General features: G+C 42.5%; 1 protein-coding gene across 1 annotated transcript in view; it reads right to left on the bottom strand.

Moving 5' to 3' along the window:
- agtpbp1 (ATP/GTP binding carboxypeptidase 1) overlaps positions 1-25,974 on the bottom strand; it is a 133,559-nt gene extending 107,585 nt beyond the window's left edge. Inside the window, exons 1-5 of the mRNA XM_056281479.1 lie at positions 25,870-25,974; positions 24,642-24,700; positions 19,685-19,815; positions 1,911-1,978; positions 864-927 (exon numbers count right to left, since the gene is read on the bottom strand). Of these exons, the coding sequence (XP_056137454.1) occupies positions 864-927; positions 1,911-1,978; positions 19,685-19,815; positions 24,642-24,673 (295 nt within the window). The 5' untranslated portion in view covers positions 24,674-24,700; positions 25,870-25,974. The remainder of the gene's footprint in view (positions 1-863; positions 928-1,910; positions 1,979-19,684; positions 19,816-24,641; positions 24,701-25,869) is intronic.
- Positions 25,975-25,981: the final 7 nt, after the last annotated feature.

Raw genomic sequence — 25,981 nt, 5'->3', positions numbered from 1 at the left:
TGTCGCTAACACAAGAATTTACAAATGCCACACAATATGCAAAGGATTCAAGAAGATGGAAAGAAATAACTGATGCTACTGCATATTACATCATGGAGGATATGGCTCCCATAGCTACTGTGGAACACAGTGGGTTTAAACATTTTGTTAAAACCATCGACAAAAGACATGCTGTGCCATCACGAAAATATTTTTCCCAAACAACGGTGCCCAACATGTACAAAACATGTGGTGATAAGGTAAGTGCTGAACTAAAATCTGTTCGGTACTTTGCAGCCATGTCTGATCTCTGGTCAGGTAGAACGATGGAGCCAAACTTACGTTACGTTACAGCCTTACGTTGCACTACATTGACGATGAATGGAACCTGCAATTTCAACTGATTTTGATTTCAACTGTTCAAAATATTCAATAAATATCCATAAATAGTTCATCTGTGTGTTTCCTTAAATTATTTGAAAATCACAAACATAAGATATGCTTCATTAGAAAAAAATATCCCAGTAGTTCAGCATATTTTCAGTACAGACCTTACCAGAGAACTATGAGGGCAGTGTAAAAGAAAAAAAAAAGCACAAAAAACAAATAATCATTCATTAATCGTAATTGAGGTAAAAATCTGAAATAACCGTGATATTGGTTTGAAGTCATATCGCCCAGCCCTACCCTCCATTTGTATCTTAATCTCAAATGCGGACACATGAACCAAAGCACATTAGCCCACATACACCGACTAATCAAAAATGACAGTTAAATTGTTCTCTGAGTAATCATCCAGCGAGGGAGTACATTTCCCCATCATTTCTAAAATCAGGGAATGAACTGCTCATTGGTTCTTTCACAAAACAGCAAAATTTACTCACCCACAGTAAGCAGCTCACTGAGAATGTAAAGAATGTTGAGGGTGGTCTGGGGATCCCGGGTATTCTGTGAAAGTCACAGAAACAGTTTCGGCAATCATCCATGCAGGAGGGTACATGTTTGTGTTCTATACTTGCAAGGAACCTCACTGACTACATTCATTCACTAGCCCCTAACCTCTAAACTTCACCATCAAATCTACATGCCTAACTTCAACCCTTAATCTAACTTTACACTAATCCTAACTCTCAACTCAACCCTAAAACCAAGTACTAACCCTAAAATAGCCTCTTGAAGAGCCTCTTGAAGGAGTGAGGACCAGCCAAAATATCCTTCCTCACTCTTACGGTTAAAACTCAAGTCAGTCCTCACAAATATAGCTGAACCAGTGCATGCATGCATGGATGCACACACAGATACACACGCACACATGCACGTACACGTGCACACACCTAAAAGCAGTAGGCCACAGAAATGTAGACAGCCATCTAAATGTCTCTTTCACTCAAACCCAGCACTGTCCACGAAAAAAGAAGTGTAACGGGTATTGGGCATTTTCAAAGATCACAGCGATTCTCTTCATTGTTTGTACTCTACCAGGAAAAGGTGTGCCTGGGTTGGGAGCTACTTTATCTGAACTTCTTTGGTCATTTCCTATTCAAAATATGAACCATGATTTCAAATGCATTCTGCAACAATTATCAAATATATTTATGGAGAAATCCAAATTGCAACATTTTCAGGTCAGTATATCATCTTGGCAAAAGATTAAAAAGGTAAGTTTGGAACAAAAACAAAACAAACTAATTCTAACTACAGGAAAATAAGAACCACACTTCCTTAAAGAAATGTAGGTCCACTTCCAGTTTAGATGCCAACTTGACCTTGACACACCTCTCTTCAGTATTACTACATTACTGGCAGATTCCGTTAGCTGGCTTCACTTTTTCATGCAGCAAAGTAGACAAAAGAGTAAAATACAAAAAGACAAGGTAACTCAAACTTAAGTGTTCATCTATGCGTAAAATTGTGCTGTTGAATAGGCTGACCTCCAATGAAGTCAGGATGACCTCCATACCACTGGAGCCTTTGGACATCACCTCCTTCCTGGTCTTCTCTGGAATGCACACATGGACAAACAAAAAACAGAAATATGAAGACAGACAGCATCACGTTTGCAGAATTCAATTAAGGGACCTCTTGAGCAAAATGAGGACTTTTCTTTTAAGATAGTATCGGCATGTGGCAGCTTCTGACAGATAACTCAACATGTCAGGAGATACAGTCACTCTAAATGTTTGGAAACTACAGTCCAAGGCTACATAGAGTTGGAAACGTTCTACTGCATTTCATTTTGCAGGCTGTATGTAAACAGCGTCAGACATCTCTTTTTACAGAAACTGAAATCCATCTTCCTCAGAGAGGTGGGTGCGGCTAAGAGGTTTGTGTCACCTCCCAACTCACGCAACCTCTTATCGCTCCTCTGCACACCAATCCCCTTTCCTCGCTTCTCACCACCTTTGACTGAGACCCCATGGTAGAGGAACTGACAGATTCCTCTCCCTTTGAAGTGGACTCAACAAGAAATGGAGAGGGTTGTCTGACAGTGCAGGATAGACTGGGACACTAAAACACATGCACGTGTGTGAGATCACCCACACACACATACACACACACACACACGCGCGCGCGCGCGCGATGGGGAGTAGAGATTTCACATTCAACAAGTTCATCAACCCAAAAACAAAGGTTATAAGTATATGTCCTAAGATGCTAGCCCTTAAACAAAGCCATAAAACACATACTATATGAGTCAATAAGTCATACAATGGTTAACCAAAAAAAACAAAAAACTGTGGATATATTGTACTATAACCTGCTGTTGGCCTGCCATTTCAGGCAACTGTTATGACACATCACAAACTGAATTAACACCTAAAGACGTGCCAATTGGAAGAAATCAGGCTGCAGACTTAGCCTGCTGCCCTGTGGTCAAGCAAATTTAAAACTGAGAGTCAGTGCTGGATCCCAAAAAAAATTTGGCTGTGTGTCAGAACTGTTCAGCTCATATCACAGGGACCCAACCTGGACAGAGTTGCACACCATGGTGGATGCATTAGTGGTAGTTTGAGACACATTGGAGATGGGCAATATGGAGATGGAAAGTGTCAAGCAGTTGTTGATTTATGATGTAGTAAATCAAACTGAGCTGAGCTGCACCATGCTGTGCCACACTAGGCCAGAGAAGGATCATGAGGCAGCTGAAACATGCACACAAGTATCTTTGTATATGTATACATATATGCACGCACACACACACACACACACACACACACACACACACACACACACACACACACACACACACACACACACACACACACACACACACACACACACACACACACACACACACACACACACACACACACACACACCGCTCAGTGGCTGGGAGAGTTGTGACCTCTGAAAACATTTCTGACATACCAAACTTTTTAAAGCTCTTCAAAACAAAATGTCATTTCCACACTAATCCTCAAAGACAAAATCACAGGAGTCTAGAGACAGATGCATTTCAGGAAAACAAAACAAAAAGTAAGAACAGCTCACAGAATTCACAAACACAAAGTTTCTCTAATTTCAATTCGATTTGCATTTTATAATTTAGCTTGGGCTTAAAATGTAAGTGCGAGTAGCTAGTCAATAAAGAAGTCCCAGGGAGAGCAATACAACTGTATTGACTAGAAAAAGGAGGAATAGTTTTTTAACTATGAGAATTAAAAAGCAATAGGCTTTTAACAGTCTGATATTAAAAAAAGAGCATGTATAGAACACTATAAGCTTAATATTTGAAATGTCTAACTGGTAGGGGCTCCAATAATCTGAAATTTAATTTAGGATTAACCCTCCCAGTACTTGGGCAAGGATTAACTGGTGTTTTACACAAGCCCCAATGCTGCAAGAATGACAATTCTGTAATACACAATCTAGCACTAAACTAGATTAAGCTCAGCAACGCCAAGGCAGAATGAACTTTTGCATAAAAACACAAAAATCCACTGAAATGCATTGGATTGCAATCTAAATCACTGGCACCATATAGTGCCAAATGTGCTCTTCTACTCTATTAGCCTGAATACTACTAGCCTGTATTAGAAATTATTCACAATGATTTCATCTTCTCTGACCAATTTCGAAGTCCACATAGAATTTGCAGTCTAGCTATACCATTGAAATATGACAGCTTGGTAGCTAAAGTAAATGTATAATCTGCCCACAGCTATAGTCTGTCCTATTCTGCTCAGTCCCCCTGATTAATAACAACTGTTTGCAATTATTTGTCAACTGAGGTGGACACCCAAAAGTATAGCAAAGTGTACAGGCTGTTTTAAGTGCTGTCCTAGTCCTCATCTGACCTGGGCAAAATTATTTATTTCAAACATTTAAAAACAAAATGTTACTCTATTTACTGCACCTTTTGAGCTAATAATGCATTATTACATTCTTTGGGGATGTTCATGTCTTGACAGCTATGTCCAGCACATCTCAAGTAGATGAAAAATCTACACTGTTTATCCTTTCATAATTATGGCCCTTACCTGGTGAGTCTTGGTAGCGCACAGATCGACTGCATCTCTCAGCATAATCCATATCATAACAGCAGGAAGACACCAAAACCTCCTCAAAAACCAGCTTTTGTTGAAAATCTTTCCTAGGAAAATCTGCCCCACGCCCACTGTCTTAAGACACCTGAAAGCTTCCCTTGCAGGCCCACCTCAACCAACTCTTAAAAACTCCAGAATTTGATTCTCTACATAAAGATGACATACAGATTTCTTCCACAACATAGAGGTTGGTATATCTGCACCATTCCGACATGGAAGTACAAAACTCACGCACTAGTTTCACTTGACATTACACCAAGAACTTAGCCCTCAGCACCTCCCTCTACACGCTGTAGCAATTTGACCACTCTTGGCCACTCCTATAGAGAACTGTATAGGTTACCACTCATTACAACTCTTCTCCCATATCCGTTGCCTCCGCCTTTTTTCCACACTCAGCACAAAAGATAGAGAGGTGAGCGTCAAAGCACTTCTGCATTGGAAGTAGACTTTAAATCAATTTGTTTGAAAGACAGAAAGAGATTATCATCCGATTACGAATGCTTAATTCAAGTCAACCCTACAGGTGTGACATAATTCAAGCCATACCAATGAGGTTGCATAGCAGACACCCACTTTGGAATTGGGCAATTCAGTTTTATCTACCATCAATCCTCCCACTCCGTTCCCAAAAACCCTTAAATACTGAACACAAGACACTGCAGAGAGCACAGCAAAGCCTCGGCAGGTGTACAATTACTGTGAAGAGCGTCACGGTTTCTTCTCCCAGTTTGAATCTCAAGTCAAGGCTGTGGCCAGTGCTTGACAGCCAGCCAAGCAGAGAGGAGTGGAACAGCTGATGTACCATGATTGAATGGGTCAAAGACAGCAGCTTTTCCACTGTGCTCATCAGTCATGACGGATTAGTTGCCAGCCTAGCCCTCATTTCTTCAAGGGACAAGGGAAGACAGCAAATGAGAAAGAAAGGAAAAATAGAGAAAAAAATGAGAGAAAAATATAAGAGGAAAAAAGAAAAAAGAAAAAGATAAAGAAGAATAGACAAAAAAGTAAAAAGAAAGAAAGAAAGAAAGAAAAAGACAGACAAACAGAAAGAGAAAGAAACAAAGAAAGGAGGGAAAGAAAGATGGAATGAAGGAGTGAAGGAAACAGTTCAAAGTAACTTGTCAATTACACATCAGACATCGGAGCACAGGAGAGCCACGCATATCAATAGCTCCGATAACGACGGGCGCAGCCAAACATCGGTACACAAAAGAGCCACTCATATCTATGGCTCTATTAGCGATGGGCGTTGGTAAACATCGGGACACAAAGAGCCATGGACATCTATAGCTCTGATAACGACTCTAAGAGGATAAATTCTGAGTCTTATCACCAGCCAGTCAGACTAGCTTCGTCTAGTCAGAAAGGCACGAACTGAGGAAGCCTCTTGGATGAGAGGCGAAACGTCTTTACAGATATATACCAAGTCCAGTTGCACTTGATTCAACTCCTTTGGATAACCATGACCTGGATGAATGACAACATTCACAGATGTTGCGGAACAATTTGGGTCTGACACCCTTAAAATGGTGAGGGAATATGAAAGGATGGCTCGAAAGATTGCAGACTACAGAAACCACTTGCGATTCAATCTGAGATGCAGACAACACAGGCTCATGCCCACTAGCCTGCGCCTGTGTACCACAATGAAAGGACATAGAGCAGACAGAATCATAGAGAAGGCACAGAATCAACTCCTGAATGAAAGAGTGAGACAGGTCCATTTCACTATTGAAGGGCTGAAGGAGAAATCTGACCAACTACTCCAGCAAATAACATCCCACTTGCCTGGTGCAGTCTTGGAGAGGATCACTGATTTCACCAAGAAAGCCCAACTATCTCAACACCACAAAACCAAAGAAAGGCAGACAAGGAAGTTTCAAAACTTACAACGACGAACCAACAACACTAGCCAAGCAGATATACTTACCTGGAGACAAAAGACAGAACATTCCACACAAAACGGAACACAGAACAGATGGATCAAGAATCTGTCGGACAAGGTACTTTCCCAATCAGAGAAGGAGGTCTTAGCCAAAGGACTGAACTTCGCCATGACACCCAAACAACTACCTATAGTTGACCTCATCACATCCACAGAATCAGCCATAAGGAAAAACAATCTAACGGAAACCGAGGCGGAACAGCTTAGGTTAAAGGTATCAGCAGCTCTGTCCAATGCAAAACTCCCTCCTTCCAACCTAACCATGGAGGAAAGGAAAGCCGTGACAGCCCTGAGCAAGGATGAAAACATCACTATCCTTCCAGCAGATAAGGGGAGATGCATGGTTATCCTCAACACAACAGACTACCTTGCCAAGATCACATCATTACTCAGCGACACTGACACCTATGAACCTCTGAGATGCGATCCTACTAGTGGTTACAAGAGGAGAATAATATAGTACCTACAGAAACTACAGAAAGGAGGAACCATTGATAGGATACAATACCACTGTCTCTACACATAAGATAACATTCCATGCATATATGGACTCCCTAAGATCCATAAAGATGGAACCCCCCTTAGGCCCATCGTCAGCAGCATAAACTCGGACACATACAACATTGCCAAACATATAGCCAACATCTTGACTCCTTTAGTGGGCGAAACACCTCACCATATCCAAAACTCCATTGATTTCATGTACAAGGTCCAAGGTGTAAAACTGGAACCGGATGAAACCATGGTATCCTACGACGTGACCTCGTTATTCACCTGCATCCCAACCATGGAGGCTTTGGAAATTGTGAGGCAACGTTTGCTACAGGACGACACCCTCCACAATAGGACCAACCTCAGCCCAGACCAGATTTGCCAACTACTGGACCTTTGCCTGAACACTACATATTTCCAATTCAGGGGCCAGTTTTACAGACAGAAACACGGCTGTGCAATGGGCTCACCAGTATCGCCCATTGTGGCCAACTTATGGAAGAGGTAGAACACAGGGCCCTGAACTCCTTCAGAGGCAGTGTTGTAGTCGAGTCACTAAACCTCGAGTCCGAGTCGAGTCTCGAGTCCCCAGTGTTCGAGTCCAAGTCCGAGTCACCAAAGAAAAGTCGAGTCGAGTCCCTATTGCCCTAGTCCGAGTCCGAGTCATCAAGGTTGAGTCTGAGTCGAGTTCCAAGATGGCTCCAGTGATCCACTCAGGCACAGTCAAAGATCTGACATACAAATAAAAAAGGTCTACATTAAACAAAAATGACACAGCTGTCAACATTTCAAAGGGAGTTTATTTACTTTGTGACACGATAGCCAAACAAATGCACACCCACACACATGCACGCGCAAGCATGCACGCACACACACATTTTTAGAACAGTCTGAATTTCTTTGACATTCTGAACATTGGATGTGCTTCAAAACACATTGATAGCTGTGAATAGCATGATATTAGCAAATGGTGGAAACAGTATACAGAAGTAAGTTCCACAGCATACAATACATTCATAAAAACTAGTCAAAAGACATTGTCTCTCAGGAATAGTTAGGAACAAAAGGCTGGTGGCACTAGTTTTAAGCATACACGTTGCATTTCAAAAACATAAGATCTGACAACATGGAACTACTCAACCTTGCACGGTGAGGCCTCATCAAAATGCCTCCATGACTAAATACCCTTTCAATGAGCGCACTGGAGGCAGGGATAGAGAATACCTGTGTGGCAATCTGATAGAGGGTAGGGAATTTGGATTTGTTTTGCTGCCAAAACCTGAGGCACGGGACTGAGTCAGAGTCCTGCTCAGCGATCAAGTCGAGGTATGCAGTCAACTGAGCCTGGCCAGACGGCTTCTTCTCGGTGGAGGAGGGAGTCCTCCTATAGTGGGAGAACATTCTCAACTGCTTCTCAGGAGGAGACTCTGAAAGTTCACCTTCCCCTGGTCCTGTTGCTTCCGCTGCATCTGCTGTTGATACCGCTTGCTTGTCACCCTCTGCCTTTATATACTCTGAAATGAGAGGGGGCATGGGGGACTCATTACAAATATGTTATTGACTAGGCCTACATGACAAATGACATGCCTATGTGCTTTATTGTAACACCTTCAATGATATAAACGTCACAACAATCAAATAGTTAATCACTTAACTAACGTTAATCAAAACATTTCTCACCTTTGATCTCAGTCTTCAGCACATCTTTGATGTCGACTGTCCAGCTGCACATCATGTTCTAGCCACTGGAAGCCAAATGCTGGGTCCAACACAGATGCTATGAAGTAGGCATTGGTGAAAGGAAATTTGGTGGGGCCTCTTCCTTCAGCTGGCTCACATCCTGGTATCTTGACTGCACTAAAAACCTCTACAAACCTTGTTTTCAAGGAGCTCTCCAGAGCTCTCACCAGAGGCCCACAGTATCTGGCTTTTCCTCTTATTTCCTGCAGGTGACAGCGCAGAGTGAGGACACAGGGCACAATCACACTGACGGTGACAGTAGTTTCACCCTGAGTTAGGTTGGTTGCCTCTAATGCTACGTTCAGACCAAAGGCGGCGAGAGAGTTCGCGCCACTTTGTTCGCCCGTGTTTGGCCACCAGCTCCGCCAGGTGTGTTCGAACAGAACGCGAATTCGCTGTGTTGACATCACAACAAGCAGCCTAGTTACACCAACGCTGCTAGCAAGTTTGCTAGACCGCACACAACAAATACCACACACGAGCAGTTTGTGTTTACTTGTGATCATCATGGATGAGCGACAGAGATCAGTTGCGGTGGCTCTGCTTTATATCAACTTGCACCGCCGAAACTGGCGTCAGCGTTCTGTTTGGGTTCATAGCATAAACCGGAGACGTGCCCAGCTTGGCGAATTTCACCGGCTCGTTCAGGAGTTGCGTTTGGATGGCGTCCGAAAAGAATTCTGGGTAGGGGGCGTGTATTCTTTCCCAACACGAAAGCGGGTTCTAACCCTACTTGAAGGTGATTGGTTATCGCCTGGCGAAATATTCGCCCGAGTTGGACATTTTTGAACTCCCGCGAAGGCGCGTTCGTCGCTCGATTCGCCCAATTCGCGCCGCCCGTAATTTCGCCGCGAATTATTCCGCCCATTCGCCTCCTCCCATTGACTTTGCATGCATTCGCGCCACCTTTGGTCTGAACGTAGCATAAGAACGGATCAAGAACTTCGATCAGTTCTTTAAGCTGAGCATACTCTCGCGGGGATAAGATAAGGCTTTTGTGCCCCTCTGATTCCAACACACTGGACAGCTTTTGCATGTCTAAATGCACATAAGCCTTCACCTGCTTCAGAGTGGAATTCCATCGTGTGGCATTCGCTGTTGGAATTGTTGCATCACCAAAACACGCTTCAAAGCAGTCTTTAAACGAGGTGCCACTGTGGAGGAGGTTGGCTGCACAGGATAGCTTTGCTAGGGTGCTTGACAGCCCACTGGTGTCTTTCAGACCGTCTTTTATGACCAACTGCAGTGAATGTGTGAAGCATGATAGTCTCTGCATCTTGCAGTTCTCAGCCAAAGTGTCATTGACTGTCTGTTGATCTTCTGGCATCAGGTCTTGCCATATTTCATCATCCTCCTCAAATGTGCTGGGATCATGAGCTTCAGCATCACAAGGATCCTCTAGGGGAAAGCTGGCCTGGAAAGCTTTTCTCATGTTGGATGCATTGTCAGTTATGACAAAGTTGATCTTGTCCTTAATCAGGTATTCTTCAGCACAGCATTCAAACATCATTGCAATCTTCTCTCCTGAGTGTTTCCCATGCACTCTTTTGCAGGAAAGAAGATATGACTGAAGGCTGAGTTCCTGTTTTTTTTTTTTTTCATCCATTGCCACTGTGTGTGCTGTCACTCCAAGGAATGACCGCATCTTTCGATCACTCCAAATGTCTGTGGTAACAGCAACACTCGATGCTTCTGCCAGCTGGCTCTTTATCTGTTCTTTCTTGACTTCCACCGTTCCTGGAATGGTCACAGAGGAAATTGTGGATCTTGCTATGGGCCGGTACTGAGGGTCCAGGACATGCAGGAAGTGCTTGAAGTCCTCGTTGTCAACGATGGAGAGTGGCAAGCAGCACTTAATGATTAAGATATTTTACAAGGGCATCACTTATAGCCTTCTGACGTGGATGTTTGAGGTCGTACATCCTTTGCTGTCCATCATTTAAAAATGATGTGATAGTCTTCTGACCTGAAGCAGCTGGCATTACATCTGAAACAGTGGAGGCACGGTATTCTTGGAACCTAGGGGAAGATAGGATACACACTTTAGCTTGCTGATGCCAAACTGTTTCAAGTAATCTTTCTCACAGCAAAAAAATGTGTAACGTTATAGCTATAACAATATGCAATAACAATACACATGTTACACATTATACACATAGTTCTTTGAACCATAACCAGTTAAGTTACATATTTAGTTATCTATATAACTAACATTACCATATTAGTAGATTAACTAATGTAAGCTAGCTGGATAAATGAAAAGTATGAGAAAAGATACATAATTTATGAGACTAACAGGACAGGGATTAATTAGCAAAACCCCGTCATTTAATTATTGATTTAAGTATGTTAAATGCAACCTAGCTGAGCTTTAACTCTCTATCCTCCGTGAGTCTGTATGTTTATTCTGTATGGGTCAGGGAGGGTGTGATTTTGTTAGAAGACAGAGCCAGTTCATAGTACTGTTCAAAAGCTACGTCGCGCGTGTCTATTTTTAGAATTTGGCACACCCAATGCTGCATATATGCAAAGAAAAATATCCACATATTTACAGTAGCCTATGCGGTGTCACGAATCACGATACAGTTCGGTAGTTTTCGGTACATCGGGGGGGAAATGCCACATCCGTCAAATCTCGTACCGTCTCCAGCTCTCAAGAAAACCAGTGGCGGCATCCACATTAGCTTTGTTCAATTAGTCCATTTAGCGAGTAATAGCCTACAATTATTTTTATTTGCATTGTAAAGTTGTGCACATTTTATCAACATTATTTGTGGATGCATATAGGCTAGACTTCTTCCTTCTCCGCACTTGGAGAATATTCATGGCGGAGATCTGCAATGTGCGGATTTGTTATTGCTAGTTAAGATTAATGCTAACACGGTAGTTCAGAGTGGTGTGTTTTTTCCGTTAAGTGTATGCTACTTGGTAATTAGCTAAATGATAAATAAGAAAAATCAGTTTTAATCTCCCTATAACACGAAGACGCTGCGTGTTACTTACCAATTCATTAGTGAGATCGATGGCACGCTCGTACTGAAAGCGAACCGTACTGTGACTTTTCTGTGCAATGCTGCATTAGCATTCTAACAGTAACGTTACTTAACTTACCTATACAATTTCACTTGGTTCTAGTGATATGATATACCCACACGACCTAACCGAACATCTTGGACCAGTGGTTGAGTTACTTCAGAGGCTATTGTTACCGTAGCTAGATAGCTAGCTAGCTAACGTTAACTGATCACCAACCATATCATCAACTGACTGCATATCACTTACTTTTCTGGGTGCATCCTTGACAGATGTCTGTTGAAGTTTGAAGTTGTCCCGGTCTTCTCCTCAATAGTTCGTTTACATATCGAACATCTAGCAGTGATCTTGCTGGAATTTGTTGTAAAATCTGTGTAAGCAAAGCGCACAATTCGGGGCGTCTCTTTAGGCATCTTCGCGCTACTGAACATGACGGTATGCATGCCACGTCAATCCGCATGTAGGTGGAACACACGTGCCTGCCCTTACACGAAATTGAATAATGTTACAGTATTAATATAGCTATCAATATATTTTAATAGGGCCTATTATTTTTTTTTAAATCTAACAAAAACAGTCTTTATCAATTAAAAAGTCAGAGTCCGGGTCTCCAACTTCCGAGTCCGAATGCAGTAAATTCGCGAGTCCAAGTCCAAGTCCGAGTCATCAGTGCTCAAGTCCAAGTCGAGTCACGAGTCATGAAAATCAGGACTCGAGTCAGACTCGAGTCCGAGTCCTGGACTCGAGTACTACAACACTGTTCAGAGGAACACCTCCGAGCCACTGGTTCAGATATGTGGACGACACATGGGTCAAAATCCAAACACAAGAGGTGCAAGCGTTTACCAAACACATCAACTCAGTGGACAACAACATTAAGTTCACAAGGGAAGACGTAAAGAACAACAGTTTGCCCTTCTTGGACTGTGACGTCCATTGGGGAAGACAGGAGCCTCCACATTGGGGTTTACAGGAAACCTACACACACAGACCAGTATCTACTTTTCGACTCACACCACCCTCTGGAACATAAACTGAGCGTCATCAGAACTTTGCAACACAGAGCTGAATATGTGCCGAGCAGCACTCAGGCCCAACGAGAAGAACACAAACACCCGAGGGGAGCTTTAAAAAACCTGCGGCTATCCCAGTTGGACCTTTGTGAAAACTGCAACATGTTCCAAAAAGACCAACCAGGTCAGCGACGAGGAGAAAAGGAATAGCACAGTCATCCTGTATGTTTCTAGGGTCTCCGAGAAACTCAGGAGAATTTTCAACAAACACCGCATCCCGGTATACTTCAAACCCAGCAACACACTCTGACAAAGACTGGTTCATCCCAAAGACCGTGTACCACACACCCAAAAAAGCAATCTGGTGTATGCTGTACAATGCAATGAGGATTGCACTGACCTATACATAGGAGAAACCAAACAACCACTACACAAACGGATGGCCCAACACAGAAGGCCAAACTCCTCAGGACAAGACTCAGGAGTCTATCTACACCTAAAGGAGAAGACACACTCCTTCGAGGACAGCAACGTACACATTTTGGACAGAGAAGATAGATGGTTTGAAAGAGGGGTGAAGGAAGCCATCTATGCGAAACTTGAAAAACCATCCCTCAACAGAAGAAGAGGTCTGCGACACCACCAATCTCCCACTTACAATGCCGTCCTTTCATCTCTACCCAGGAGACTCAAGAAGCCTAGCCTCCAAGAACAACAGTCGGTCACTAACGGCTCCAACAACTCTCATGACCACTGAATAATGAAGTCGAAACTAACACCCCCAAAGACCGTCGCTGCTAAACAAATGCAAATCAATAGCTCCGATGGCGACGGGCGCGGCTGGACATTGGAGCACAGGAGACCCATGCATATCAATAGCTCCAATAACGATGGGTGCGGCCAAACATCGGTACACAAAAGAGCCACTCATATCTATGGCTCTGTTAGCGACAGCCATTGGTAAACATCGGGACACAAAGAGCCATGGACATCTATAGCTCTGACAACAACTCCAAGAGGATAAATTCTGAGTTTCATCACCAACCAGTCAGACTAGCTTCGTCTAGTCAGAAAGGCACGAACTGAGGAAGCCTCTTGGATGAGAGGCAAAACGTCTTCACGGATATATACCAAGTCCAGTTGCACTTGATTCAACTCCTTTGGATAACTTGTCAATTAGCCAGTATGGTTGATATTTAGTGCCATGTCATAAATCTATAGTATGCTCTTCCCCATAATGTACCTAAATCATAGATCCCATTTACGCTTTTAAATTGAGAGAATGGAAACAGTCTAAGAAAGAACGAAAACCTTACCGTTTTAGCAAAAGCAAGTGGCATCATAAATTTTTTTTTCAAAAAGACTAAGCAAGTAGATCAACCTAACAGCTGAGGCCAAAATCTTTCTCAATTTAGCTTATGATGACTGTTGCTATTCTCCACCCACCCCAGCATTGAAGTTAAATGTAACGAAATCACAACTCAACCACAATACTTGAATGAAAAATCCCAAGTGAAAAATTCTTGAAAGGTAGTTGTTCTTTTTTATACTAACAATGGGCAAAACTACAGATGTGTCACCCCACTTCTCAGTGCCCAACTGACAATACTGGGTCCACTACTCATGTGTCTTCCCAGTAAGAAAGAAAGACTGAATAGACTTTGATATCTGGTTATGTGGCTGACAGCAGAAATTAATATTCTTCCCAGACCACGAGCCAGTAAGCAGAGATTTCCCCCTGAAAGAGACACATATTTTAGCCAACTCTGCAGAGCAAAGTGCCCCCCTGCTATTCCTCTTGCTGTTATTACCCTTTTGAAAGATGAGCAAAAGAGAAGATATCAAAGAAACCACACCAGGAAACATTTCATCCCTCCATCTACATTGACTACTGGTCTACTCGTGTCATCTCTGGTTACACAACCACTGCAGTGACGACATTTTCAGCAAATAGTCAATTTTACATCTTACTCTCTACGTAGAGTTGAAGTCGCTCTGGGACACAACCAAGTGTTTGGCTTCCCCTACTTCACAAGTCTTATAAACTGGACAAGAACTGCCTAAGCTGAGACCACATCAACTTTTTAGGGCAGCCACCAGCTACACTACAAACCCGTCTAGATATTGGACTGTCCTCTACTGGCTAAAAGTGAAATCACCTGTACTCAGAGACAATGTTGAGCCACCAGCAATACAAACCCCAAATGAGTAGTAAAGCTGGATTTAGCTTTAACATCAAGCCATAAACTACATGGGCCAGTGCGCAGGTGACACCTCAGTAAATGGACTGATAAATGACAAAAATGAAGATGCTTACAGCAAGGAGGTGAGGGACCTATCCATATGGTGTCAAGATAACAACCTCTCCATAAATGTTGAGAAAATGTAGGAGATAATTGTTGATTTTAGGGAGTCCAAAACAGTTCAGACACCAGTTTACAACAATGATGTCCCTGTTGAAATGGTGAAGAACTTCACATTCTTAGGTATTCAGCTCTCTGACTCCCTTTCTCCTGGTCTCTAAACACCACTTGTGTCATTAAGAAGATACAACAGAGACTATTCTATCTGAGATGTCTTGAAAATTTTCAGAATGTCCATAAAAACCCTGGTCAATTTCTATCACATTAACATACAGAACATCCTTAGTGGAAGCATACTGGTGTGGTTTGACAACCTGACTGAACAGTAGGCTGAACCCAAATATCCAACTATTCATTTGTTGGTTAGGTATTCAGTTTCAATTTTGGGATTCGGATAGTCGTGTTTTTTTTCTTTTTGCTAAATGTAGGCTATCAATGAAGGTGAAATGCAAAATACATTTGTCAACCTATTCTTGTACTATATTTACACTTTTTAATTGCACTGTTAAAATGTGGAAATATATACTGTCTCAGCTGCAGCACCTGGCATCCCTCTCACTCACAGCAGTGACATCACGCTTCAGTTCACCTTGGCCATTAAAGGGAAGACAAAATGCCGAAGACCTCAGTTGCATGGCGACACTAAATTGACCAACTACTCTGTACCCAAATGCGCCAGTATTTCACACGACCTGTCTCTGAAGTACAGCAATATCCATCCATCCATTAGCTGAACTGCTTATCCTGCTCTGAGGGTGGCGGGGATGCTGGAGTCGCACTCTCGCATGCTCTCTCTCTCTCTCTCTCTCTCTCTCTCTCTCTCTCTCTCTCTCTCTCTCTCTCTCTCTCTCTCTCTCTCTCTCTCTCTCTCTCTCTCTCTCTCTCTCTCTCTCTCTCTCTCTCTCTCTCTCTCTCTCTCTCTCTCTCTCTCTCTCTCTCTCTCTCTCTCTCTCTCTCTCTCTCTCTCTCTCTCTCTCTCTCTCTCTCTCTCTCTCTCTCACACACACACACACACACACTCACACAATTTAGTATGGCCAATTCAACTGACTTACATGTCAGTAGCACATGCAAACTCCACACAGAGGACGACCCGGGACGACCCACCAAGGTTGCACTACTCCGGGGCTCAAACCAAGGACCTTAAACTCTTGTTGAAAACTCAACTGCCTTAAGTTTCACAAACGGACATTTAGGACCTCGGTGAGTATGGAGGCATACATGGTTGTCACCTGTCACTTTATAACTCAGGAGTGGGAACTCTGCCTTTGTATTGGAAACCAAAGTAATAGTTGTGTGCCATACGGGAGTCAACATTGCACAACAGCTTGGAGAAGCGGCGGACGCTGTCACCATTCCAAATTTTAAGCAAGTAGCTGTTTGTTTGTTTATTTATCTATTTATATTTGAATGTTTGGAAAGAATTGTTTACTAAAATGTGTGCTGCTGTCATTATAACTGCAATAATTGCGCTACCTATCTTGTTCTGTTTATTACAGTTCATTTTATTTTATTCATTTAAATTGTTTATTTAAATGTGTGCTGCTGTTATTGCAATTGCGCTACCTTGTTCTACTTATTACAGTTTGTTCATCGTCAGATAAATGTCGGAGTAATACACTGCTAAGCCTACCGTTACGGCTATCTCATTAAACGTATTGTTGTTATAACAGAAATAAATGTGTTTTGTATCCATTTGATTTTTGTTGGGTTCAGGTTGAAAATGTTATAGACTTAGGTTAATAGCTGACGGAATGTGGAACTGGGGTTGGTCTCGCCCACTGCTCCTAGGGTAGGGGGCGGAGGACAAATTTAATTTCAACGTATGGGAGTACTGAGAAACGACAATCAAGAAATTATAAATAAATATAAATCTTATAAATATAAATCTCAAATCTTAATTTTGTCGGTGCTAGTATGCTTTTTCTGCACTTTTGTTTCACAGCACTTTCTCAGGGGCCAGCTCAGATTCAGAGCCTACTATAATGAGCATTTATGTAAATCTATAATTTATCCATGATAAGAAAAAATTAAAATGCAGGACATCAGATCGGAAATATTTAACATGTTTAATATTTGCTACTTGAAATCGGTGCAGCCATGTTGAGCTTCTGAGCAGATCGGGGGGGAAGTAAAATACACTCTTAACATGCCTCCCACCACAGCAGAATCTGGCAAGATAATCTTTAGAACCATCAAACATATTGGAAATAGTTGGGGGGGGGGGGACTGGGCCCAAAATCGGCTGAATTATCTTGTCGTGTGGGGTGGGCAAACCTTTAAATAAGGCTCTGATGCGATGAAAGGAATGACGTAAACTCATTTGGAGGAGTGAATCACTTCTTACTACAGATAAATAGAATGCATGGTCCAGGTAGTGAAGTGGTCTATTTCGTTCCCTACCAACATGGGGATTGCCGGTTCAAATCCCCATGTTACCTCCGGCTTGGTCAGGTGTCCCTACAGACACAGTTGGCCGTGACTGTGGGTGGGAAGCTAAATGTGGGTATGTGCCCTGGTTCAGTGTTGTAGTCGAGTCACTAAACCTCTAGTCCGAGTCAAGTCTCGAGTCCCCAGTGTTTGAGTCTGAGTCCCCAAAGAAGAGTCCACGTCGAGTCCAAGTCAAGTCCCCATTACCTGAGTCCGAGTCCAAGTCATCAAGGTTGAGTCTGAGTTGAGTTCCAAGATGGGCTCCAGTGCTCCACTCTGGCACCGTAAAAAAACTGACATACAAATAAAAAAGGTCTGCATTAAACAAAAATGACACAGCTGTCACCATTTCAAGGGGAGTTTATTTACTTTGTGACACAATAGCCAAACAAAAAAAAATAACAAAAACAAAAAAGTATTTATCGATTAACAAGCCCAAGTCCACATCTCCAACTTCCAAGTCCGAACGCAGTCAATGCTCGAGTCCAAGTCCGAGTCATCAGTGCTCAAGTCCAAGTCGAGTCACAAGTCCTGAAAACCGGGACTCGAGTCTGAGTCCTGGACTCGAGTACTACAACACTGCCCTGGTTGCTGCACTAGCGACTCCTCTGGTCAGTCGGGGCACCTGTTTGGGGGGGGGGGGGACACGGTGGAATAGCGTGATCCTCCCATGTGCTACGTCCCCCTGGCAAGACTCCTCACCGTCAGGTGAAAAGAAGCAGCTGGTGACTCCACATGGATCGGAGGAGGCATGTGGTAGTCTGCAGCCCTCCCCAGATCGGCAGAAGGGGGTGGAGCAGTGACCGGGAAGGCTCGGAAAATTGGGTAATTGGCCAAGTACAATTGGGGAGAAAAGGGGGGGGGGTCCAAAAAAGAAAGAAAAATAAATAAATAGAATGCATGTAAACAGGTCAGAAGATATAGCTGACAACTGACTGAGTGCCCGAAGTTGTATCAAGCTTGGGTCTGAACATGATATCACCGGACTGAATCTTATCAGTAGGTCTGCCACTGAGAAAAAAAAAGCTGAGTTCTGTTTCTGTATGTTGGCAGTAGTATATGTCAATGCATCTGAATGTCAATGAATGAATATGAATGTACGTCAGTTAGTAAAATATATTTACTTTTGCCACTGAACTTGTTCCGCCACAGTAGATATACTATCTTGGAACAACTAGCCCAAACATCCACCCAGTGCCTTGTTATCTTCATAAATAATGCTGCAACTCCAGTTCTTATAAGTGAAATCTGCGTCTCCTGACGTGGTCAAATGCGTCACAGCCTCCACCCTGACCTTGAACACTCAGTGACACCAGAGTTGTACCAATTCTATGGCACTGGCAATAATTTTATTTTCATAATGCAACAGTGATGATTCTCACTGATGATTACTCGCCTAAATCTATCCTCTCAAAAAGAATACTCCATGTGTGACGAAAAAACATGTTGATAGCTGATTTCTTTACACTTAATCCATATGTCTGTTGCTATCACTGACATTATAAGCAATCATATTCAGTGTATTCATCTTTTAGTAATTAATAAACATTGATAACATAAATACGAGACACTAAAAAATTACTTAAAATTGCAGATGTTCTTTTGTCCAACCGAAGTTACAGGGCAAATCTATCAGTATAGTTGGCAACTACAGAGGAAGCAGCATTCTCACTGCCCATTGCTAATGTTGTCACACTAAATGGGAATTCTGATTTAATATGCAGATAACTCCTCTTCCCAGAGAGAATCAAAAGAAAATGCTGGAACACATCTGCTTCTGGTGGCAGATGCTGTACATAAATTGTAGATTGGAATTAAGAATACTTCTTTAAACATTTCTTTTTCTCTTGACAAATGAAGCAGTATTCCCTCTTCTCCAAAACTGTCCTAAAATCCATTCATGTCATCTTGCTACTTCCTGCCACAGAGTTAATATTACTAAATAAAAATATCACACAGATGCATTGCAATGATAACACAAAGGTAATGCAATGGTGATGTAATATATGTGTCTGACAGACATGCATTTGTGGTGAGGGGAACATCACTTGAATACACGAATACATACCATGTGTGTGTTTCTTAACATATGATTTTCACTGTGTGTACACATGTATGTGTGGATGTGTGTGCCCTCACCCTGTGTCTGTATGAGATGCAGGATCTTTGCAGTCAGCTGTCGTGCAATTTCAGCCTCTGTCATCATGGACTCCCCATTCATTCTCTCCAGCTGGCCCAGGAGCATCAGCACCCTGGAGTTACTGGGAACACTGGAAACACACACAATTCAGATTAGGCTGAACAATCTATTGTTTCATATAATATAAGCATGTGCAATAGTTACATTGCAAAGGATGCAATATAGGGCAAATTGGACCCATCAGTCAAGTTAGGCTAAAACTCTTGGGCTTCTTGCTTGACAGAAAATGAAATCTAGCAATGATTACGACTGATCTTGAAGAAAATATTTTAGTGCATCGGACAAATAATATAATTTAGTATGATTGAACTTCTTGGACATAACATAACATTTATGACAGCATATTTCCTTGTCTAAAAAAAAAATCACCCTAATCATTGATAGTGTTAAAATCTTTGCAAATGGAGCTTTGAAAGTTAAAAGCTGTATATGTACAGTGCCTTGCACAAGTATTCAACCCCGTTGACAGTCATCACTAATTTCTGGATTATAAAATATACTCACATACTATCTGTTCCTGAACAATATTATTTTTGTGAACCCATAACCTCTAACAGCATGTTCCCAAAGCCAAAATAAGTTAACTAGTTTTGAGCAACGGCTTCTTTCTTGCCACCCTCCCATATAGGCTAGATTTATGGAGAGCCCATGATATCGTTGACTCATGCACATTTACTGCAGTTTCAGTCACTGACCTCTGGAGCTCCTTCAAAGCGATTCCAGGATCATCTGTGGCTTTCCTCACCAGCCCATGTTTTGCACAGACACTTAGCTTTGAGGGACGGCCAGCTCTCCAAAGTGTCTGGGTGGTGTGATACAGATTCCACTTTCTGACAATGGATACAACAGTGTTCCATGGGACATCCAAATACTTGGATATTGTTTTGTATCCCTTTCCCGCCTTCTGTACTTTAATCACTGTGTCTCTTACTTCAGTATTATGCTCCTTTTCTTCATTTTCTGATGGAGTTCACACCTGGCTAATGAACTTTACACAGAGTGCTTTTTATACCCATAAACGAGACCATTACATTAATATCTAACACGTGCACACTAATTATATCCAATTGTGTTTACCTCAGTTTATTTTAGGAATTATTTGTCATTTGTGTAAATTTGGACTTTTCAGAGCACAAGGGGTTGAATACTTTTATGCAAGCACTATATTTTAGTTTAAAGAGGTGAAGAAGAGAGTGCAGGCAGAGTGGAGTGGGTAGAGAAGAGTGTCAGGAGTGATTTGCGACAGAAGGGTACCAGCAAGAGTTAAAGGGAAGGTTTACAAGATGGTTGTGAGACCAGCTATGTTATATGGTTTGGAGACAGTGGCACTGACGAAAAGACAGGAGGCGGAGCTGGAGGTGGCAGAGTTGAAGATGCTAATATTATCACTGGGAGTGACGAAGAAGGACAGGATTAGGAATGATTATATTAGAGGGACCGCACAAGTTGGACGGTTTGGAGACAAAGCAAGAGAGGCAAGATTGAGATGGCTTGGACATGTGTGGAGGAGAGATGCTGGGTATATTGGGAGAAGGATGCTGAATATGGAGCTGCCAGGGAAGAGGGAAAGAAGAAGGCCAAAGAGGAGGTTTATGGATGTGGTGAGGGAAGACATGCAGGTGGCTGGTGTGACAGAGGAAGATGCAGAAAACAGGAAGAAATGGAAATGGATGATCCGCTGTGGCGACCCCTAACGGGAGCAGCTGAATATAATAGCAGTAGTAGTAGTAGTGGGCCCACAAGAGTAAAAGTAATCAATTGCTATTGTTGATTCATGCAGTTTTAGTCAATCAAGGTAATAGCTGTAGTAGTAGTAGACTACATTTTAGTTTTAATTCATTAATAAAAAGTCAGCGAAACATAACTTATTTTGGCTTTGGGAACATGCTGTTAAAGTTTACGGGTTCACAAAAGTAATGATAATAATAATAATAAATCAAACTTATATAGTGCTTTTCTAACACTCAAAGTTGCTTTACAATAAACAGCGGTAAAACAAGACAACAGATACACATAACACAGACACACAGAGGTGGATGGGAAAGTGGGGGCTACAAGAGGGAGAAGCGGGAGCCAGAACAGGATACCAGCAGTACTCTCTGACTTAAAACAGATACAAAAAGGCAAGAAAAACAAAAAACAACCGCACTGTAGACGTTAATTTTCTGTAGGGGTTTACTCCCGTAGCCTATTCCTCTCCCGAGGTATCCACTAGGTAGTGGCACTATTTAACCCATAGCTGGGGGTTGGTTCGTGGGCATCAGGGAATATTCACACACCGGTGGGCCTGCATACCGCATGTCTAGGGGCCAGACCTCCTCCGAGTCCCTTGTAGTTCAGCCAGAGTTCATGGTGTACCCAGTTACTGTGTGTCACCACAAGGAGGCACTACATAGGGCTTGCTGTTGGAAAGGTTATGTACTGGCAGAGAGAGACTTGCATGCTCTGCTCTCCTGTTCGCATTTCGGCTAGCCAGCGGTGAAGGTTGAGAGTAAGACGTGACAGGCACAGAATACTACACCAACACACAAGACGCTTCACAACAACCCCACTTCTTACACAAGAATGTCACACACTTGTTCAGAAACAGATCTGTGAGTATCTTTTATAATCCAGAAATTAGTGATGACAGTCAATGGAGTTGAATACTTTTGCAAGGCACTGTATCTAGTAATTATTCAATCCCTTTATAGTCTTTAATATTGCAATACATGTCATAAAAAATACCACAACGCTGATTTTTTTTCCATAGTCGTAGATTCCAATTCAGATCTCATCCCATCTCATCTCATATTCAGCTGTTTTTCCAGGGTTGGGTCACGTAGCGGTGGCAGCAAGCTAAGTAGGGAACTCCAGACGTCCCTCTCCCCAGCAATGCCCTCCAGCTCCTCCTGGGGGATCTCAAGGCATTCCCAGGCCAGATTGGACATGTAGTCCCTCCAGCGAGTTCTGGGTCTACCCCAGGGTCTCCTTCCAGTTGGCCATGCCCGGTAAACCTCCAAAGGAAGTCACCCAGGAGGCATCCTAATCAGATGCCCGAACCATCTCAACTGTCTCCTTTTGATGCGAAGGAGCAGCGGCTCTACTCCAAGCTCCCTCCGGATGTCCGAGCTCCTCACCCTATCTCTAAGGCTGAGCCCAGACACCCTACGGAGGAAACTCATTTCAGCCGCTTGTATCCACGATCTCACCTGTTCGGTCACTACCCAAAGCTCATGACCATAGGTGAGGATTGGAATGAAGATTGACTGGTAAATTGAGAGTTTTGCCTTCTGGCTCAGCTCCTTCTTCGCCACAACGGTCCAGTACAACGTCCGCATTACTGCTGATGCTGCACCAATCCACCTGTCAATCTCCCGCTCCATCCTACCCTCACTCGTGAACAAGACCCCGAGATACTTGAACTCCTTCACTTGAGGCAACATCTCATCCCCAACCTGGAGGGAGCAATCCACCATTTTCCAGTAGAGAACCATGGCCTCAGACTTGGAGGGGCTGACTCTCATCCCAGCCATTTCCCACTCAGCTGCAAACAGCCCCAGTGTGCACCGAAGGTCACGTTCTGATGAACCCAACAAAACCACATCATCTGCGAAGAGCAGAGATGCAATTCTGATGTTCCCAAAAGGTGAGGAGTGTACCCAGTTCAGATCATAGAAAAAATTCTTAAACATTAAATATTCCAAAAATGTGAAATACTATATAGATAGAGACACACCGCCCCCTCATTTTATTGGCTGTGATAAAATATTCAATCAGTTCACAGCTTAACAATGTGTGCACCAAAGCCTCTTAGATATTCAGTGAATATAGAACTCACTGATCCTTATTTATCAATCATTGTATGCATAAAGTCCTTGTATAGCACAACTTTCTGTGGGTGGTTGCTGAAGTTGAAATCCAATATAAAAAGATCCTGCAGCAGCAAAAACACACTGTGTGAAATGAAAAGATACATTGAAAAAATATCTGCATGCTGAATCAACCAGGCATAAGATTACAAACACAGTCTCATGATTTCTCTTTCTATGGATAAATAAGTTCATGTGGAGTAAGTAGCAAGGTGAAAGATCAGCTGTTGGCATGGCAACAACTACCGTGGGAGACCAAATCAAAACTCTAAAATTCAACCCAGCAGAGCAGGTTCTCTCAATGTCCTTATAAAGACAAAGACAGAGTGAGAGAGAAAAGGAAAGTAGAGGGTGCTAGACCAAAAAGAAGTGGGCAGAAAGATGGAAAACAGGGATATAAATAACAACAGCCCCAAAATATAGTGAGACTCATTGCTAGAGCCATACGATCATATACACAGGCTAACTAAATGCTATCCACAACTTATAGGTCAAATATGGTCACAGGCTTATGATAGGCCAAGTCCTGTTATTATAATAAATAACGATGGCTGGTCCAAGCAAATTTTTGCAAGATGTAAACTTACTCAGCTGCAAGGCCACAAACACAAACATATAAGGTTTTCATCTTATAGGGATCTTAAATTACATGGAAACAAATGTGCTGATGAGATGAAATGAATGAAATAAACTAATTTGGAACAAGAGGAAATGCAGGTCAAAAAATATCCCAGACAACTGACTGGTGCCTGAGGTTGTATCAAGCTTGGATATGAAGATGACATCACCAGACTGAATCTTACCAGTAGGGCAACCATCCTTAATTAGCTTTTTACTCTGCTGGTATCAAAAGAACAAACAGTAGTGCAAAGAAGTTGGAAGGGTTAAGAAATACCAGAGCAGAAATAATGGTGGTCAGTAGCCAGTAAAACACAAAGAGAGACAACACTTCGCCAGATGGTCATGACAGCAGATCTCTCATATACAATACACACAATTAAATAAAAAAAATCAGAAAGTGTCTCACAGTAACAGGGCTACTCACCCTTTCTCAGTAGTCATTCTGGGTTTATTCATTTTCACTGCATCAACATGTCATACCACCTGCAAAATAAAGAAAAAAAAGAAGCATGGATTAAAAATAGTAGAATTTACTTACTTGCAGGACAGCTCCCCTATAAAAAAAAAATTTGAGTTTGAAAACAACCAGTAACCTTTTAGAGAATGAATTCTTACTGTGCCCTAAAGAAATCAAAATCTAATCCCTCTCTTGTAATCACGTGATGCCAACAGATACCAAAATCAAATGGGGGAGGGCCCTTAAATGGACTGCATCTGCACTGACAGGCCAGACCTGCCAGCAGACTTTCCCAAGATATAGTTTAAATTAAAGTTGGGTTACAGTGCCCACTGCAGGTCTCGGATGTCTGAAAAGAAAAGAGCTGTTGACACAGTAATGAAAACACCAGAGGTCGTCGGGTGTGTCCGTGCATGTTTATGCATGTGTGAAGTGTTGCATGGTGGACAGCTAAATCCACTGCGAGTCATGAATGAGTTATTAGTATTTAGTACATTCGTTTAATTAAGCAAAAATAGCGGCAATCTACCGTTTCTGCATGGTTACACATCCAATTCGCATAAATTATAGAACGGACAACGATACACAAACTGGGTGAGATAAAACGAGATGAGTCATAAAAACCGTCGTAACATTAACTACCTAGCATGAAACAAGGCGAAGACGACTGCCTGGTGACACAGCCCGTTTATCAATATATGCAAGCATACAGCTGATGCCCTCCGCCACCAGCAGTAACTAGTTACTACATGGTAATGAACGAACAAACAATAGCATCTACACATGAGAAATAAATGCTGGATTATCTAACCTGATTCGGTATACTTAAAACTGTCCTGTTCCGCAGGCAAGGGTATTCAGTCAGCTTATTATCCACCGTAGCGTTGCATCTAATCAATACGCCAGGATGACCAGGAAAATTGGGTCAGTCACTAACACTAGGCCATTATCGAAACGGCCTTTTTTTAACAACGATGTTTCACAAGATGACTTGCTAAACTTCTGGCGTGACACCGTAACACCTGCCCAAGTAGTCACTCAATTAACCTACCCACCAGTATCCCTGTGCTAGCTAACTAGCTAGCTCTAATGTACTTGTTAACGGCAGACAGCTAATGCGAAATAATAGAACGTCGAGTTACATTACTCCGAACGAGAGGACAGTAAAATACTTCGGCAACTATGATTTACGAACCTATATCGAAAGGAATTGTTGTCCCATTTAGGGCGAACCAATTCCCACAGTAAGGCACAGCTGTGCCTGGTGGGTGTTGCCTGAAACGCCCCGGTGCCCCTTACCCGTTTCG

The sequence above is a fragment of the Lampris incognitus genome, chromosome 1 (genome assembly GCF_029633865.1).
Source record: "Lampris incognitus isolate fLamInc1 chromosome 1, fLamInc1.hap2, whole genome shotgun sequence".
Lineage (NCBI taxonomy): Eukaryota > Metazoa > Chordata > Actinopteri > Lampriformes > Lampridae > Lampris > Lampris incognitus.
The sequence above is the reverse complement of the archived record's forward strand: the minus strand, read 5'-3'. Positions and strand labels throughout refer to the sequence as shown.